This window comes from Mauremys reevesii, linkage group 6, assembly GCF_016161935.1.
Source record: "Mauremys reevesii isolate NIE-2019 linkage group 6, ASM1616193v1, whole genome shotgun sequence".
Taxonomy (NCBI): domain Eukaryota; kingdom Metazoa; phylum Chordata; order Testudines; family Geoemydidae; genus Mauremys; species Mauremys reevesii.
In genome coordinates this window covers 122,759,120-122,776,390 of record NC_052628.1, presented here as the reverse complement: position 1 = coordinate 122,776,390, position 17,271 = coordinate 122,759,120, and the positions used below count along the sequence as shown (strand labels likewise).

The 17,271-nt window shown below is 48.1% G+C and overlaps 1 protein-coding gene across 5 annotated transcripts in view; it reads right to left on the bottom strand.

Moving 5' to 3' along the window:
- ABCA1 (ATP binding cassette subfamily A member 1) overlaps positions 1-17,271 on the bottom strand; it is a 140,436-nt gene that overhangs the window by 114,538 nt on the left and 8,627 nt on the right. For 2 of the 5 annotated variants that reach the window (XM_039544429.1, XM_039544430.1), the window contains exon 1: positions 1,765-1,830. In XM_039544429.1, coding sequence (XP_039400363.1) covers positions 1,765-1,830 — 66 coding nt within the window. Of the gene's footprint in view, positions 1-1,764; positions 1,909-3,615; positions 3,670-12,919; positions 12,943-17,271 lie in introns of those variants that run through there. The other 3 variants (XM_039544425.1, XM_039544426.1, XM_039544424.1) reach the window with 3 other exon arrangements.

Below are 17,271 nucleotides of genomic sequence, written 5' to 3'. Positions count from 1 at the left end.
CTTGGGGACAGGCACCAGAGAAGGCACTAAAATTACTCTGCCTGAGGCCTTCATTATAAGCTAACTAATGGTTCATTAAAAAAAATTATTAGCACTCTCTCTCATCCAATGGGCTACTAGCCAGGAAAACTACAGCACAGAAGCTATCCAGACGGTACCAAAAACTGTGGATTAAGACAACCAAGAACACAGCCCAAAAGAAGAGCCAGAAGGCCTTTTTCACTGGCAGTCACACGGTTCACTAATTTTCTATATAGGTCACTACGTTTTGGTAGTATCCCCAGATGTCTAATTATGTCCATGTTGCCCAGTAAACTAGTATATTCTGCATGGTCAGTACAGATTAAAACTAAAACTAAATTCCTTTCCCCACCTTCTATTTTGTTCAGAACGCATGACTCTCGGAAGGCCTACTGAGATACAGGGGTCAATTCCTCAGCTAGTGCAAACCAGCATAGCTCCACAGACATCCATGGAGCTCCGTCAATTTACACCAAGGGAGGATCTGGACCTGTACATGTTTTGCATAAGAAGGAGAAATAGGGCTATAGAGATGAATGGACAGAATAGTACTATTGGCCACGCTGCAGCCCTCTACTTATATGAGCAGTTCTGCTGAAATCAGTTCACATAAGGCAGGGGTGGGAAAACTTTTTGGCCCGAGGGCCACATCTGGGTATGGAAATTGTATGGTGGGTCATGAACGCTCAAGAAATTGGGGGGTAGGGTGCGGGAGGGGGAGAGGGCTCCGGCTAGGGGTGCGAGCTCTGGGGCAGAGCCAGAAATGAGGAGTCCAGGGTGCAGGAGGTGGCTCCAGGCTGGGGTGTGTGGGGAGGGTGGGGGCTCCAGCTGGAGGTGCAGACTCTGGGGTAGGGCTGGGGATGAGGGGTTGGGGGTGCAGGAGGATGCTCTGGGCTCAGACTGAGGGGTTCAGAGGGTGGGAGGGTCAGGGTGCAGGAGAGGCTCAGGGGTGCAGGCGGCACTTACCTCAAGCAGTTCCTGGAAGCAGCGGCATGTCCCCACTCCGGCTCCTACGTGGAGGTGTGGCCAGGCGGCTCTGCACACTGCCCCGTCCACAGGCGCTGCCCCTGCAGCTCCCATTGGTGTGGTTCCTGGCCAATGGGAGCTGCAGAGGTGGCACTTGGGGCAAGGCCAAGGTGCAGAGCCCCCTGGCTGCCCCTACATGTAGGAGTTGGAGCGGGGACATGCCGTTGCTTCTGGAAGCCATGTGCAGCCCCGACCTTGCTCCCCAGCAGGAGCTCAAGGGCCGGATTAAAACGTCTGAAGGGCCGGATGAGGCCCCCGAGCCATAGTTTGCCCACCCCTGACATAAGGTCTAGAACAGGTGTTCTCAGCCTTTTCCATGGAAGGATCCCCCTCCATCTATCAATACGTGAAGGACACCTGTTTTAAACTGCAGGTTGAGAACCTATGGGCTAAAGGAGCGGGCTCTGTATGATTGGACCTGATGCAGAATGCATAAAATGGGAGACTCTCAACTACACAGAATTTCCTGGCTTCATCAGCACGCTTGGCATCACTGAGACAGACAGAAAAAGCTAAGGTTAGCTTAGCCTCACTAAGGTCATTTCAACACCTTGCAGGATTGGGTCCTTTCAGAAGCCTAAAATCTGACCATCATATTAATATGGACATTTTTACACGATACATCCTGAACCAGTGTGTCTTGCTCTTTCTTCTACGTCTGGTGGGTTATGAGGCTGCAACTTAGGCAGGCAAACAAAAAGAATGGCTTAAACTTACTGTCTGCCTTCTCCTGTACGTGAAGTTCTTCCATAGCAGCAATCCCAACTGTGTCCAGAAAGCCATCTTCCTTCAGCAAGCCCTGGAAGCTCCCCCTGTGCAGCAGCAGCAGCACACGGCAGGGACACTGTGGCTGGACATTCACTGGAGAGCAAAAATTAGGAGAGGAAAAACTAAGTTATAAACAAAAAGCAAACGAACAAGTACCACATTCTCATCTCACTTGCACCCATGCACCCCTGCTGAACCCAGGACTGCTGCCAAATTGTTCCATCCTACCCTCATCCAACCCTGCAGACAGCCATGGGTGCAAATGAGTGTGGACTCTGACCCATGGTATTGCTTCCTAGACTAAAATAAATAAAACCCCACCATCCCCAGGAGGGCAATTCCCCTCCTTCCTGCCCATCAAATCTGAAAGCAAAAAACAAAACTAGGAGACAAAGCTCTAGTTACGTACAGCTGCTTTGGAGAATCTCTTGTTTCAGGTTAAACCCTATAGCAATCTCATAAAATGGCTGTGTGTGTTCCCCTCCATATTTTTTTTTTTATAATGGTGAAAAAACAGCTATTTGGATGGGAGTTCTGCTATTTTAAAAGCTCCAGTCTCTGGCAGCTGCGTCACTTGCAAAAGGCAGCACTACACACTGCTCAGTGGCCGAAGTGCCCATAATGGGGGGAAACATTGGGTCAGCCGAGCACTTTTGTATGGCACACAATAAGGCATGTCAGGGCATGCGCAATAGCAAATGCATCTATGCTTGATGGGTGAAGGCAGTAGAAAAGCATCTCTTCCCAACCTTGCTAGGGAGGTGTAGTGCTATGCTTGCTAAGATGCCACTGATGCACCTTCCTCAACACAGAGGTCTGATCAACCAATGCTCTCCATCTTGCAAAGTCATTCACAGTGGTTTGGGAGCATTTTATGCTCCACATCATAGAACATGAGGGTTAGTGCAACCCCCTGCTTAAAGCAGGACCAATCCCCAATTTTTGCCCCAGATCCCTAACTGGCTCCCTCAAGGATTGAACTTACAACCCTGGGTTTAGCAGGCCAATGCGCAAACCACTGAGCTATCCCTCCCCCCAGGCAATTGTGAGCATGGTGCATTCTGACCTGGTAGCATTTCACACTCACTTTGCACTGGTGTAAGTAACTACACAAGGCGCAGGATAACACAGAATCCAATTCCTAGTATTTATTTTGCTGTCAATTTATTAATAGTACAAAAAGTTAATAGGGTGGATTTTCTATGTTATCAAAGCTTTAACCGGTTATATAAAACACACTGAGCTATAGCTACCCCTCCTTGATATTAGTTACATGGAGAAGACACACATACGCTTTTGATAATCTTCTGACATACCAGTGCCTTGGCAGAGTGATTCTAAATTGCATTCCTGCTTGCAAAGTGCAGTGAAAGCATTCCCAAAATTCATAAACAAGATATGAACATAAAACTTGGATGAAATTCTCTGGCCTGTGTTATGCAGGAGGTCAGACTAAATTATCATAATTTGGCCTTTAAAAAAATCTGTGAATCTACAAACGTCCAGACCAATCAATCAGTTCTTTTTAATCTCGTCAAAGACTAAACATCAATATCACAAAGCTACACATCAGTGACCTTCAGATTAAAACCTGGATGAGAAAAGGTGACATTTTCATAATGTAACTACCAAAACCAATTAAACCAAACTGCTATTATATCAAATTCCTAGGATGACCACGCTGTTGTAGGACAACAGAGCTGCTTAACACTAGCAAATGAGCAGGAGAACAAGAGAAGAGGCTCCCTACAAGAACCAACATGGATCTAAATGAAGTGATCAATGTTATCACATAATCACCTCAAGTATATAGTCAGTATAGGTCCATTTACATCATTGGATTCTGCAGGATCTAGAAATGTTCTTCATCCACAGCTGCCCCTCTCCACAGTCAGAAAATGCCTCAGTGCTCTCTGCAAAGGGAATGCCTCACTCTAGATTCCCTGTGGTTGGACAACGCTGCCTCTGATGTTCCAGCTGCACATACATCTGGTTCGTGGCACTCACCAGAGACATCCTAAAAGCGAGGTGCTGACAGGCTCCGCAGAACATCCAAAGGAAAAAATCTGGCCTCTGATGAGGAGGTCAAAGGACAAGCTTTGGCCTCCAAGGACTCCCCTCAAACACCTCCCACCAACAGCATGCTTACTTTCCTGCTGGATCACAGAGAGGTTGCAGTGCGGCTCTGTTAAGTATCAATGTTAAATATTTCAAGCTGTAACAAAACATAATCCAGAAAAGAAACTAAGTAGGAACATTACCACCCCCTCTACCCACTCATGCTACAGGGCATCTGAAAGCATTTTCTTTCAGAGTCTCAATGAGCAATCTGAACGTTACTAGTATCTTAATGCAACAGACACGGACTCTCTGTGATAACTAACAGTGCAAAGACGACTCTAGTGGAGTGTCCTAGCGACTAGATGGGGACACTCTTGTTTTTCAAGCATTTGCCACAGTGTCACTAACCCTGGGCCATGAATCCATGATTCCCCCTTTCCTAATCCCCACTGAAGCACAGCAAAAAGGATTCATCCCTTTCTTGCATAGGGCCTGATCTTGCACCCATCTTAATTACTAGCTCATTTGCTAGTAATTAAGTAAACAAGAGTTTACAACTGAGCTTAGCCCAGATTCATTGGCTCCAATACTCATGGTCCTACAACAGAGGCAGTATGGAAATTCAAGCAGTATTTTGTGGGATGCTTCTTCTGAGAACTAATCACTAGGTAGTTGGGATAATCCACTTCAGTGGAAAACCAGAGGCCTGGAATGGGAGCAGAGCAACAGGCCCCACTGTCCAGAACCCAGCGCTTAGAATCTGGAAGTAAAACAGCAAGAACTGACTTTATTAGGCACAAGAGATTCACTCAGCTGAGTGAAACTGAACAGTGGGAAGTTTGGGCCAAAAATCCATAGGATGGACAAAGCCAGGACTTGCCAGATAAACTGGGTGCTGCATGTGTTATTCCAAACTGTACAAACCTGTTCATGTCCACCTCTCGGCCATCTACAACTACTAATCTGATGACTACATACAGAGACATCCGGAGTATCTGTCAGACATCAACAAAGATTGGGCAAAACACTTCTGTGCATGCCGAAAGCTGGCTCTGATTTTAACTGACTTGAGAGGCTGACAGATCTGGTTCTTTTGTGACATAATTTAGGTAGCTCCCCAAATTCACTACTAATGCACCAGAAAATTCCTAGTGGGTAAGAATCTCTGTGCAAAATGACCCCCCACCCCAAGCCTCCTTCAGATATTTCAGACACTTGTTTTTCCAACTGTCCAAGGATGACAATTAAAACACCACCTGCGGGAAGATCCTTGCTATAGCAGACACCACTAGGTCAGCTAGAGTTTAAAGTCCATGAGCATTTCCACTCTCACCTATTTTGATAGGTTTTCAGCACAGCTGTAAAATCCAGTCCGACTTGCAATAGAGAAGTACAATGCTACAACAACAGAGTTCAGCCAGTTTCAGCAGAGACTCTATGCCTTTCCTCTTCAAGTAACATTTTGTGAGCCATTAGTACATACCATGAACCCTAAAAGTACTAAATGCAGGAGTGGAGGCATGCAAGTAAACTTATGTTCTATGAATTCACTACTATAGGTTAAATTCTCTCTTGGTGTAAATTGAGGCCGCTCTACTGAAGTCAATGGATAGCCACCCATTTACACCAACAGAGAATTTGGTCCTTTCAATCTATTGCATAATTTGTTTTTCTATATCCCATATTCTCCAACAAGACAGCAAGAAGTCCCTTAACTCTGGCAGATGGTGAGGTCTGGAGTGAGCTTTATTGTCTACAACTGTCCTGCATACACTCATCACAATGCACAGGGCTTACTACTGCAAGTAATCCAGCTATTCCCAGGTGCAAGAATGAACAGAAACAGGCCGGCAGAAAAGATTCTGTGATGTATCTGCATAACCTTCATTTTCATACCCACTCAAGAGACACAAGCTCAACTGCCAGCTCTGTCACAAGCTCCCTGTAGGTCCTTGGGCAAGTCACTTCTCTTTCAGTTCCCTCAATGAGACATCGGGATAATCATTCTTCCTTTGGCGGTCTTGCCTATTTAGGATTGTAAGACCTTCAGGACAGACACCGTGTCTCTTACTAAAGTGGCTGTACAGCACCTAGCATAACAGAGTCCTGATTGCAGTTAGAGCCTTTAGGTGCTACCAGAATTCAAATAATAAAAAGAACTGATTGCTACTTGGAGCACGGAACTGGGCTGTGATTGCACATCTGGAGCAGCGTTATTTCTGCACAGAGCATTCTCTGCACAGAGCCCAGTGATGTTAGTAGATACAAGGGAGGGTTGAATACAATCTAAGCTCTCTGCTAAAGAACAAGCAAGAGCAAATCAATGGTCAGGAGGCCCCTCTGCATTTGATCACAGGAAAACACGACAAGACTCTCAATCCAGAACTCTGGTGGGGGAGGTTATTCTCTGTCCTCACAGAGAAATGAGTGTATATCAGATTTTTTGTGAATAATTTGGCAGAGAATACTCTGCCTAAGCTCATGCACAGCTCCATGGGTTCGGCTGTGCACATCACTGTTCTGATACTAGCCAAGGTGAGGATGAGAAGACAGATCTCTGGCCACTTGTCTGTACAGGGTGCAGTCTACCCTATCAGCAATTGGCTGAATATTATCCACACCCACCAAAAAAAATCCACAGGAGGGAGCCAGGAGAGAGAAATTTGTAAGTTCTCCCCTCTCACAGCATCCCCCAGATCATTCCACTGGGTGTGTGGGTGTTAAACACACACACATACCCCCCATTAGCGAGTGGTTCATGTCACAGCTCCGGGCAACTGTACTTGTATTCTCCCTCTGTGGCCTACCCAGGACACCGAAGGCTCCCAGCTCCTCATTCATCACTACTCTTGGGTAGAGACCCCAGTTTCCAGGCTGCCCAGCTCCCTGCCTACACTATGATATTTGCAGAAAGCTATCCTGCCTAAACCAGTGTCTGCACTTTGCTTTCCCTCCAGACTCTATGAACAGTATAATGGCCCACAGTTATAAGTTACTACACAGCCCTTTCTAACAAGCAAGCACACTTATTCTTAAGATGAAAGCATAAGAGAGAAAAAAAACTATTAAAAACTATTAAAAAAATCCTACATGCATGCTAAAAAGCTTATCCGAGATCACCCTAACTTCAACCGTGGTCTCTGGTAGGTGTGAGATCCTCCAAACTCACAACAAGGTTCTCTCTGTGGTTACAAGTTCATAACTGTTTCAAATTAAGAAACAGAACCCTGGTTGGGCAGATCAGCCTATTTCTTTATACTAGGAGGCAGTGACCATGAGATGGTCGAGTTCAGGATCCTGACACAAGGAAGAAAGGAGAGCAGAAGAACAGAGACCCTGGACTTCAGAAAAGCAGACTTCGACTCCCTCAGGGAACTGATGGGCAAGGTCCCCTGGGAGAATAACATGATGGGGAAAGGAATCGAGGAAAGCTGGCTGTATTTTAAAGAATCCTTATTGAGGTTGCAGGAACAAACCATCCCGATGTGTAGGAAGAAAAGTAAATATGGCAGGCGACCAGCTTGGCTTAACAGTGAAATCCTTGCTCGTCTTAAACACAAAAAAAACGCTTACAAGAAGTGGAAGATTGGACAAATGACCAGGGAGGAGTATAAAAGTATTGCTCAGGCATGCAGGAGTGAAATTAGGAAGGCCAAATCACACTTGGAGTTGCAGCTAGCCGGAGATGTTAGGAGTAACAAGAAGGGTTTCTTCAGGTATGTTAGCAACAAGAAGAAAGTCAAGGACAGTGTGGGCCCCTTGCTGAATGAGGGAGGGAACCTAGTGACAGAGGATGTGGAGAAAGCTAGTGTACTCAATGCTTTTTTTGCCTCTGTCTTCACAGACAAGGTCAGCTCCCAGACAGCTGCACTCTGCAGCATGGTATGGGGAGGAGGTGAACAGCTCTCTGTGGAGAAAGAAGTAGTTCGGGATTATTTAGAAAAGCTGGACGAGCACAAGTCCATGGGGCCGGATGCGCTGCATCCGAGGGTGCTAAAGGAGTTGGCCGATGAGATTGCAGAGCCATTGGCCATTATCTTTGAAAAATCATGGCAATCGGGGGAGGTCCCGGATGACTGGAAAAAAGGCTAATGTAGTGCCCATCTTTAAAAAAGGGAAGAAGGAAGATCCAGGGAACTACAGGCCAGTCAGTCTCACTTCAGTCCCTGGAAAAATCATGGAACAGGTCCTCAAGGAATCAATTCTGAACCACTTAAAGGAGGGGAAAGTGATCAGGAACAATCAGCATGGATTCACCAAGGGCAAGTCATGCCTGACTAACCTAATTGCCTTCTATGATGAGATAACCGGCTCTGTGGATGAGGGGAAAGCAGTGGATGTGCTATTTCTGCACTTTAGCAAAGCTTTTGATACAGTCTCCCACAGTATTCTTGCCAGCAAGTTAAAGAAGTCTGGGCTGGATGAATGGACGGTAAGGTGGATAGAAAACTGGCTAGATGGTCGGGCTCAACGGGTAGTGATCAATGGTTCCATGTCTAGTTGGCAGCCGGTATCAAGTGGAGTGCCCCAAGGGTCGGTGCTGGGGCTGGTTTTGTTCAATATCTTCATTAACGATCTGGAGGATGGTGTGGACTGCACCCTTAGCAAGTTTGCAGATGACACTAAACTGGGAGGAGTGGTTGATACGCTGGAGGGTAGGGATAGGATACAGAGGGACCTAGACAAATTAGAGGATTGGGCCAAAAGAAATATGATGAGGTTCAACAAGGACAAGTGCAGAGTCCTCCACTTAGGACGGAAGAATCCCATGCACTACTACAGACTAGGGACCGAATGGCTGGGCAGCAGTTCTGCAGAAAAGGACCTAGGGGTTACGGTGGACGAAAAGCTGAATATGAGTCAACAGTGTGCCCTTGTTGCCAAGAAGGCTAATGGCATTTTGGGTTGTATAAGTAGGGGCATTTCCAGCAGATCGAGGGACGTGATCATTCCCCTCTATTCAGCACTGGTGAGGCCTCATTTGGAGTACTGTGTCCAGTTTTGGGCCCCACACTACAAGAAGGATGTGGATAAATTGGAAAGAGTCCAGCGGAGGGCAACAAAAATGATTAGGGGGCTGGAGCACATGACTTATGAGGAGAGGCTGAGGGAACTGGGATTGTTTAGTCTGCAGAAGAGAAGAATGAGGGGGGATTTGATAGCTGCTTTCAACTACCTGAAAGGGGGTTCCAAAGAGGATGGATCTAGACTGTTCTCAGTGGTAGAAGATGACAGAACAAGGAGTAATGGTCTCAAGTTGCAGAGGGGAGGTTTAGGTTGGACATTAGGAAAAACTTTTTCACTAGTAGGGTGGTGAAGAACTGGAATGGGTTACCTAGGGAGGTGGTGGAATCTCCTTCCTTAGAGGTTTTTAAGGTCAGGCTTGACAAAGCCCTGGCTGGGATGATTTAGTTGGGTTTGGTCCTGCTTTGAGCAGGGGGTTGGACTAGATGACCTCCTGAGGTCCCTTCCAACCCTGAGATTCTATGATTCTATGAAAAAAATCACTCTTAAAGTGCCAGATAAGAATGAACTTTTGGAACAAAAAAAAGTGTGGTTTGCCTGGGGAATGGCTAAGGGACAGTGAATGCAAATACCCCTCCTGCAGTTATGCAGGACCCCATCTTTTTGTAGCTTAATAAACTTAATATCTCCAAAGGATATTGCAGGAAATTGCCAAATCTGTCACAGTGCAGCCCACTGAACTGTCCATGCCCTTTCCCCAGTTTCAGGGGGTAGCCGTATTAGTCTGTATCCACAAAAACATGGAGTCCGGTGGCACCTTAAAGACTAACAGATTTATTTGGGCATAAGCTTCCATGGGTAAAAAACCACTTCCTGCATCTGAAGTGGTTTTTACCCACAAAAGCTTATGCCCAAATAAATCTGTTAGTCTTTAAGGTGCCAACGGACTCCTTGTTGTTTTTCCCCAGTTTGTTCCCTATACCTCTGTCTTCTGAGTGGCTCTCCAACTCTACAGAGGGCAGGAGAGATTTCAGCGCAGAGGCCACCATCTGCACATGCCATCTGTGGGACGATCCGGCAGTGCAGCAGAAATCGTTAATTTTAGCGATAAACTATCACAGTGGAGCATCTTTGCCGTAAGTGCTGCAGGTTCATTGACAACAAAAGGTGTGCTTCAAGTCATCATTTGTTATTGGCACAACACTCCTCCACTGCTCAGAATCAGAGTATTCCGAAGTGCCTCTAACCCAGTCGGCCAGGAGTCCCCCAGAGACGGACCCAGTCCGAACAGAAAGCTGTATTTTACAGATTTAGAATTTAAACAGAAGAAAGCTGCTGTGGCAGAGAATCCATCCCTGCCTCTCTTCCCTCCCCTCTTCCATTCCTGGGGTCTGTACTCAGCAAACATACAACAGCCTTCAAAAGAATCTGTCTGCAAACAATGCAGCTGTTTGCTCTATGACAGGGAAAGACCTTTCCTCTAGAAAATAAATCACTATTTAGACAGGGAAACTAATCAAATCCCAGGGGATCCGGATGTTTCAGAATATTGATAATGGGCTACAGAGCCTTTAACCTATAGATCACCAGCCCTGGTCAGCGGTGACTGACAGCTGTTACCAGCTGATGAGAGTTCAGTGGCCCATGTTAAATAACTTCAGTGGCCTCAGTCCAGTTGTTAGTGGGCAAGAATCCACACCACAAAAGCAGCCACCACAGCTGGCAGTTCTGCAGAGGCCAAGGACTGAGGGGCCATGGAGACTGACATGGTCTCACCAGGGCAAGTTTGAAGCACACTGGCTGGACAGTGGGTTTGCACTGTCACTGCTTGTGCTGTCCCTGAGGAGACTAAGCCTCCTAAGCAGAGCTGTAATTAGCTCCAGCCGCCCCCCAGCCCCCACAAAACACACACTCCAGCACCGCCTGGCCCTGCGGAAACACCCCCCCACCACCACCACCAGCACTGCCTGCCCCGCGCAAACAAACCCTCCTTCCCCAGCGCCGCCCCGCCGAACCAGCTGTGGGCTGAAGGGGGTGGGGTGGGGGAAGAGAAGAAACGGCAGGCATAGAGTGACCAGATCACAGTAGTAAAATAGGACCAGCCCCGTCCCTGCTCAGCCCCACCATCACACCCCTCTTCACCCATTAGTCCCCTGCTGGCTTGCTGCGTCCCTCCTAGTCAGTCCCCCACCCACCACTCGCCTCCTTTCACCTTCTCTCTCCCCTGCCAGAAACCCCCATGCCCGCCCCTAGAGCCCCTGCTGGCTCACTGCTCGCCTCTTTGCCCACCCGCCACTTGCCCACCTGCTTGCCCCCTCACCCCCAAGTATAAAGCCTCATTCAAAGATCCAGGGGTCACTATATTACTGCACACAGCAGTGAATCAATGCAGTTGTAGATAAATCTCTGCATTATACATTTTTGTATAACTTTTATATGACTTTGTATCCAACCCTGGTAATATGTTATAGCGGGTCCCTGAGGTACTATAATTAAGGTAAAAGAAAAATGTCTTTTTGCTAGAAGTAAAATAAGATCTTCCCCCCACTTTGTAATCAATTGCCCTGTTGAATGAAGGAGGTGTGACTGAGGAAGGCATGGAAGGCAGCACCTCCAGACAGCTGCAACCCTTGGAGAGGGGCTGGGAGCCAGACCAAGGACAATCAAGCAGGCTGACTAGAAAAGAGCAGACATACTGACGGCCTTGGGGTTAGGAGCAAAAGCAGCAAAGAGTCCTGTGGCACCTTATAGACTAACAGACGTATTGGAGCATGAGCTTTCGTGGGTGAATACCCACTTCGTCCGATACATGCATCCGACAAAGTGGGTATTCACCCACGAAAGCTCATGCTCCAATACGTCTGTTAGTCTATAAGGTGCCACAGGACTCTTTGCTGCTTTTACAGATCCAGACTAACACGGCTCCCCCTCTGATACTTCCTTTGGGAACACCCTCTTTGCAGCATTGGGACAACCCACAGCCCAGAGAAAAGCAGCAAAAAGGACCAAAAGACAGTCCCAGATTTTGAATCTGGGAGATTTGCCCCACTCCAGCCACCGACTCGCTGCTCGCCTCCTCACCCCCAGTATAAAGCCTCATTCAAAGACCCAGGGGGTCACTACATTAATGCACACAGCAGTCAATCAATGCAGTACCAACAATTAAAATACTGAAAATGGATGCCCCCCTCCATCCACCGACTCGCCGCTCGCCTCCTCCAGGTATACACCTCCAGGTATCAGGGGCGGCAGGTTTATAGAAATTTTGATTGTGCCCAGAACACTCAGAGCTCGCCCCCACCCCCGAACGCTGCTCCCCACCTGCCTAAGGCTCTGCGAGGGAGTTTGGGTGGGGGGAGGAGGTCTGGGGTGCAGGCCCTGGGTTGGGGCAGGGGACTGGGGTGTAGGATGCTTGAGAGGATCGGCTCTGGGATGCAGGCTCTGGGAGGGAGTTTGGGGGCAGGAGAGGGTGTGTGGGAAGAGGTGAGGGTACAGGCTCTGGGATGGGGTTTGGGTGCTGGGTGCAGGCTCTGGGCTGGGGCAGGGCCTCTGGGTGCAGGCTCTGGGACAGAGTTTGGGGGTGGGAGGGGGTGGAGGTACAGGCTCTGGGACGGAGTTTGGGTGCTGGGTGCAGGCTCTGGGCTGGTGCACAGGGTGGGGTGCAGGATGGGTGGAGGGGTGCAGGCTCTGGGAGGGAATGCGGAGGGCTGGGTGCAGGCTCTGGGACAGAGTTTGGGGGCGTGAGGGGGTGGAGGTACAGGCTCTGGGACGGAGTTTGGGTGCTGGGTGCAGGCTCTGGGCTGGTGAACAGGGTGGGGTGCAGGATGGGTGGAGGGGTGCAGGCTCTGGGAGGGAGTGCGGAAGGCTGGGTGCAGGCTCTGGGACAGAGTTTGGGGGCCGGAGAGGGGGTGGTGGGTGCTGGGGTGGGAGGGGACTGCCATCACATGTGGCTTCCTTCCTCCCCTGCTGCCCCCCGCCATAGCCTCACTGGGGGTGGGGGATGGGGCTACCCCTTGCCCAGTGTTTGCAGGAGTGGTGGCTGGGGGAAGGAGGGCGGATAACAGGCTTAAACACTCACCGAAGCCCGAGCAGCTGCTTAGGTGAGTGAGGTCCACTGCCAATGATCCAGTGTCTCCCAGCGTCTCCTCTAGGTGGGTGCCGGGGGAGGGGAGGGCTGCGAAGCACGTGTGCGCCTCCTCCCACCCCTCCTGACGTGCAGCAGCTGGCTGCCCACTCTCAGCCCTCTGCCGGCCGGCCGGCGACTCTTGTTGCCATAGAGGCAGCAGCAGCCGGGAGAGCCAGGCACCCCTTGGCTTTGCGCACCTGAGGCAAGTGCCTCACTCACCTTGCCCTGGTTACGGCACTGCTCCTAAATGATCTATTCAGCCTCTTGCATGAGCAATGAGGATTAAATGCAGAGCCTACTGAAATCAATGGTTGACTTCGTGGACTTTGGATCAGGTTCTAAAATGAATCTTATCAAACCAAACCAGAGTAGCCATAAAAACAATTCAAGAGCTGGAAAAAATGTCTTGCAGCAAGACACTGAAAACGTTCAGCCTGTTTATCTTATTAAGAAGAAGATTGTGAAGTGACTTGACTACAGTGTACAAGAACCTTCTCGTACTGAGGGCTAAGGGGCTCTTTAATCTAGCAGGCAAAGGCACAAGAATCAATGGCTGAAAGCTGAAGCCAGATAAAAATGTGTGCCTTATTTCAAATTTGAGTTTAACAGTGAGAGTGATTAACCACTAGAACAAGCTACCAAGGGAAACAGTTGAGTCTCCATCTCCGATGCCTTTCTGGAAGTTACGCTTTAGCCAAACACAAGTTACTGGGTTCAACATAATGTAACTGGGTGAAATTTAATGGTCTGTCAGATACCGACTAACTGAACTAAAGGTCCCTTCTGGTGTTAAACTCTGACTCAATGCATGAAACGTCTTTTATTTACTTTCCTTTAAGCAATTCCAGGCTGCATTTGGTAAACAATCACAACAATCCTGCATCTTGGCAGGGGGTTAGACTAGATAACCCTTGTGGTCACTTCTATCCCTATGGTTCTGGGCTTAGCGTTGCAAAGCCCTTACTTGTAGTATTGTGGTAATGCTAGAGCTCCCCGCTGAGATCGGTGCCCCACTGTGCCAGGTGCTGTACATACAAATAGCAAGAGACCATCCCTGCCATGAAGAGTTACCATTCCGAATAAACAAGTCAAAGGAAGTGCTATTATCCCTATTTTGCAGATGGAGAACTGAGGCACAGACCAGAGAGAGATTAAGGCCTTAAACCTCAAAAGTGTTTAAGGGTCTAACTCCCATTGGAGTCCATAGGAGTTAGGTGCCTAAATACCTCTGGGGACCTGGGCCTAAGTGACTTTCCCAAGGTCACATAAGGCGCCTGCCACAGACCTGGGAATTATATGCAGCTCTCCTAAATCACAGTCTTCAGCCTTCACCATCTGCCTGAAAGCTCTTCAAATCAGATGTCAAATTCCAGCTTCTCCTAGCACAATGGGATACAGCAGCTACAACTAAGAGCTTTTTCTACGTAGTTACATATGTGATCACTGCCTTTAACAGGACAAGAAGTTACCATAACAAGGTGCAGAAATCTGGAGAAAAGCTTATATTAAAACTCTAATAGTTACAGTAAACTCTTCAACTTTAATTGGACCAATGGACTTAAGGCAGACAGCTTTAGACTTAGTTCTGGTCAAGTCGAGAGAGAAAGCACCGCTAACAGCATGTGCACACAAGGCAAGCTTTCATTGGTACTGGTGCTAAAATAGTAATGGATTCCATGGCAAAGGGGTTTGTGAAATTCTTTGGGACAACAAAGAGAGAGATCTGAGTCGCAGTATCTATTACGTGCTCAACACCAGCTCACACAAAGACTTTAAACTCTTGAACAACTTTCCAAAGTGTGCAGCTTTCAATTGGACTGGGCCCTGGGTTTCTCCAAAAGCCTTCTCTAGAAGTGCCACAGAATTGTCAATTTCCACCTGGAGGGCCAGTGGAGATGGGGAGTCAGGACCCCAGTTTGACAAGTCAGTCAAACAATGGTACTTTGATGGCAATAAAAAAATACTTTGTGCTTTTAGAACATCTTTCCTTTAATGAAGCCAAGTCAAGTTACAGAGAGAGTTGTTAAAGCATCACTAGCCTTACTTTACAAATTGGGAAACCAAGACAGAAGTTAAGTGACTTACCCAGGATCATCCAGTAAACTGGAGGCAGAACTGGGAATACAATCAACAGACCCCAATTCTCAGTCTCCTGGTCTAAGTGCTAGAAAGCACTGTAGCAGCATAACAGTATCAGCTGTAGATAAGAGCTTTGAACCTACAACCTTCTAGCTGCAGCACAGGACTGCCATCAACTGAACCGACAGTCACTGGAAACAGCTTTCAGAATTCCCAAACGCTAGCTTCTATATCACTCAGGTTTTCCATATAGGCAAATCCAGCCTCCAATTTCCTATATAGCCTTAAAACTTCATTCTGTAAGAGCTCCCCCCTACTTAAATCACTGGTTTGTATTTGCAGCTCTCCTTTTTGCAGCACATCCAGGCAACTGCTGACTCAGCAGGCAATAGGGACGAGTTTAATCACACAATAATTACTCTTGGTTGATAGTTATGGGCAAGATCCTCAGCTAGTTTACATCATTTCATGCCAGCTAACAATCTGGGCCTGTGTGTGTTAATAAACATATCCAAGTCTTGTTTGCTAATGCTTAAAAATAAAAACAAATTCACATTTTAACCAAGACTAAAGTGATTTGCCTGCCATCTTAATAGTATGCACTTTTATTGCTGTGAAAGTCAAACAATGAAGGCAGCTTGAAATTTAAAAAAAGGAAAGAAAGCTTTGCACTAACTTGCAGTGTGTATGCAGGGCCATTCAACAAATTTGGCAATCGCCCGCCCGCCGCCGCCCGCGCCCCCGAGCAGCAGGCAGCGGAGCGCGGGCGCGGGCGCTGGGCCGAGCGGCGGCTGGCTCGCTGGCGCAGCTGGAGCCGGCGCTGCGTGGTCCGCGCGGCGTGCGCGGCGCTGCTGCGCCTGAGTCATGCATGTGAGAGGTCCAGGAGCAGCGCGGACCAGCCAGCCCCGTCGTCAGTTGCCGGCGGCAGGTCAGTCGTCCGTCGAGGCTGGGTGGACCTCTCCCAGGCATGACGCGCAGCAGGTCCCAGCAGCAGCCTGCCCCCCTGGGAAAGGGCCGCCCCAGGCGGGTGCTTGCCCCGCTGGGCTCTAGAGCCGCCCCTGTGTGTATGGTAACTTTCTTGTATCCCTAGTCTCACCAGACTGGAAGTTTACAATGTGAAGCACAGTGACAAAATTACAGGAAGTTGCTTAAATAATCTCAGTTCACATAGTGATTCAGTCTCTCGGATCTAAACAAAACTCCTTGGCTTGATGCCCAAATCACTTTAAACAGGATCCCTCAGGATATATATATGCCCAGTGAAAGTGAGTGTGGGGGGGGGGGAAGAACGTAGTGGGGGGGCAGGGCCTCAGGGAAGGGGCAGGGCTAGGGTGTTCGGTTTTGTGCGATTAGAAAGTTGGCAGCCCTAACCATTGGGTTACTAGTACCTCCAGGTCTTTGGAGGATGCCCTTATTGCTATACAGCAGTTTCTCACCTTTTCCTTTTGGGATCTTCCTGCTGACATAGCATATCAGTAGGATCAATATCAGTGGACTGAGGGCCGACCCCTGGTGCCATCTGACTTCTCCTTCAAAGGGACTTTTAGTTCCAAAACATGTTCAGCATACTCATTCAGTTGACATTATTAAATCCTCAGACACTCTATATTTCCTCAGCACTGGTGTGAGCAGCCTCCTGTCCACTGTATCATATGCCTTTTCTCGGCCTGTAGAATCCCAGATGCGGTCCTGTGGTACTTAGCCGCTTCCCTTTCTCATGCCAAATTACAAACATGGCATCTGTGGTTCCTCATCTTTTCCTAAAACCCAACTGTTCTTGTTCAAGGTGGGGTTCCACCATCCTCCTAGTCCTGACGTCCAAGGCGCATTCAGTAGCTTCACCTCTATCCCTCAAAAGTTTCCACAATCATTGATGCTTACCTTCTTATATACAGGCATCAGGACAGACTTGCACCAATCTCTGGGAATGTTCTTGTCTTGCCATATGGCTTTAATGTTCATCCATTTCATGCCTCTCTTGCCCAAGGCTTTCACCAGATCCAGCACCACATCTCTCTGCCTTACTATTCTTCATTATCTGGATTGCGTGTCTCACCAATTCCTCCATTATGTCAGGCTCAGGCACCACATTAGGATCACATGTTGGCAACTCTGCCTCATTTAAAAGACTATCAAAGGATTGTTTCCACCTTTCCTTCACTTGTAAGTTATGAACAATACCATCCTCCATCCATTTGCCTCTCATTTTTGCAGTGACAGAGATA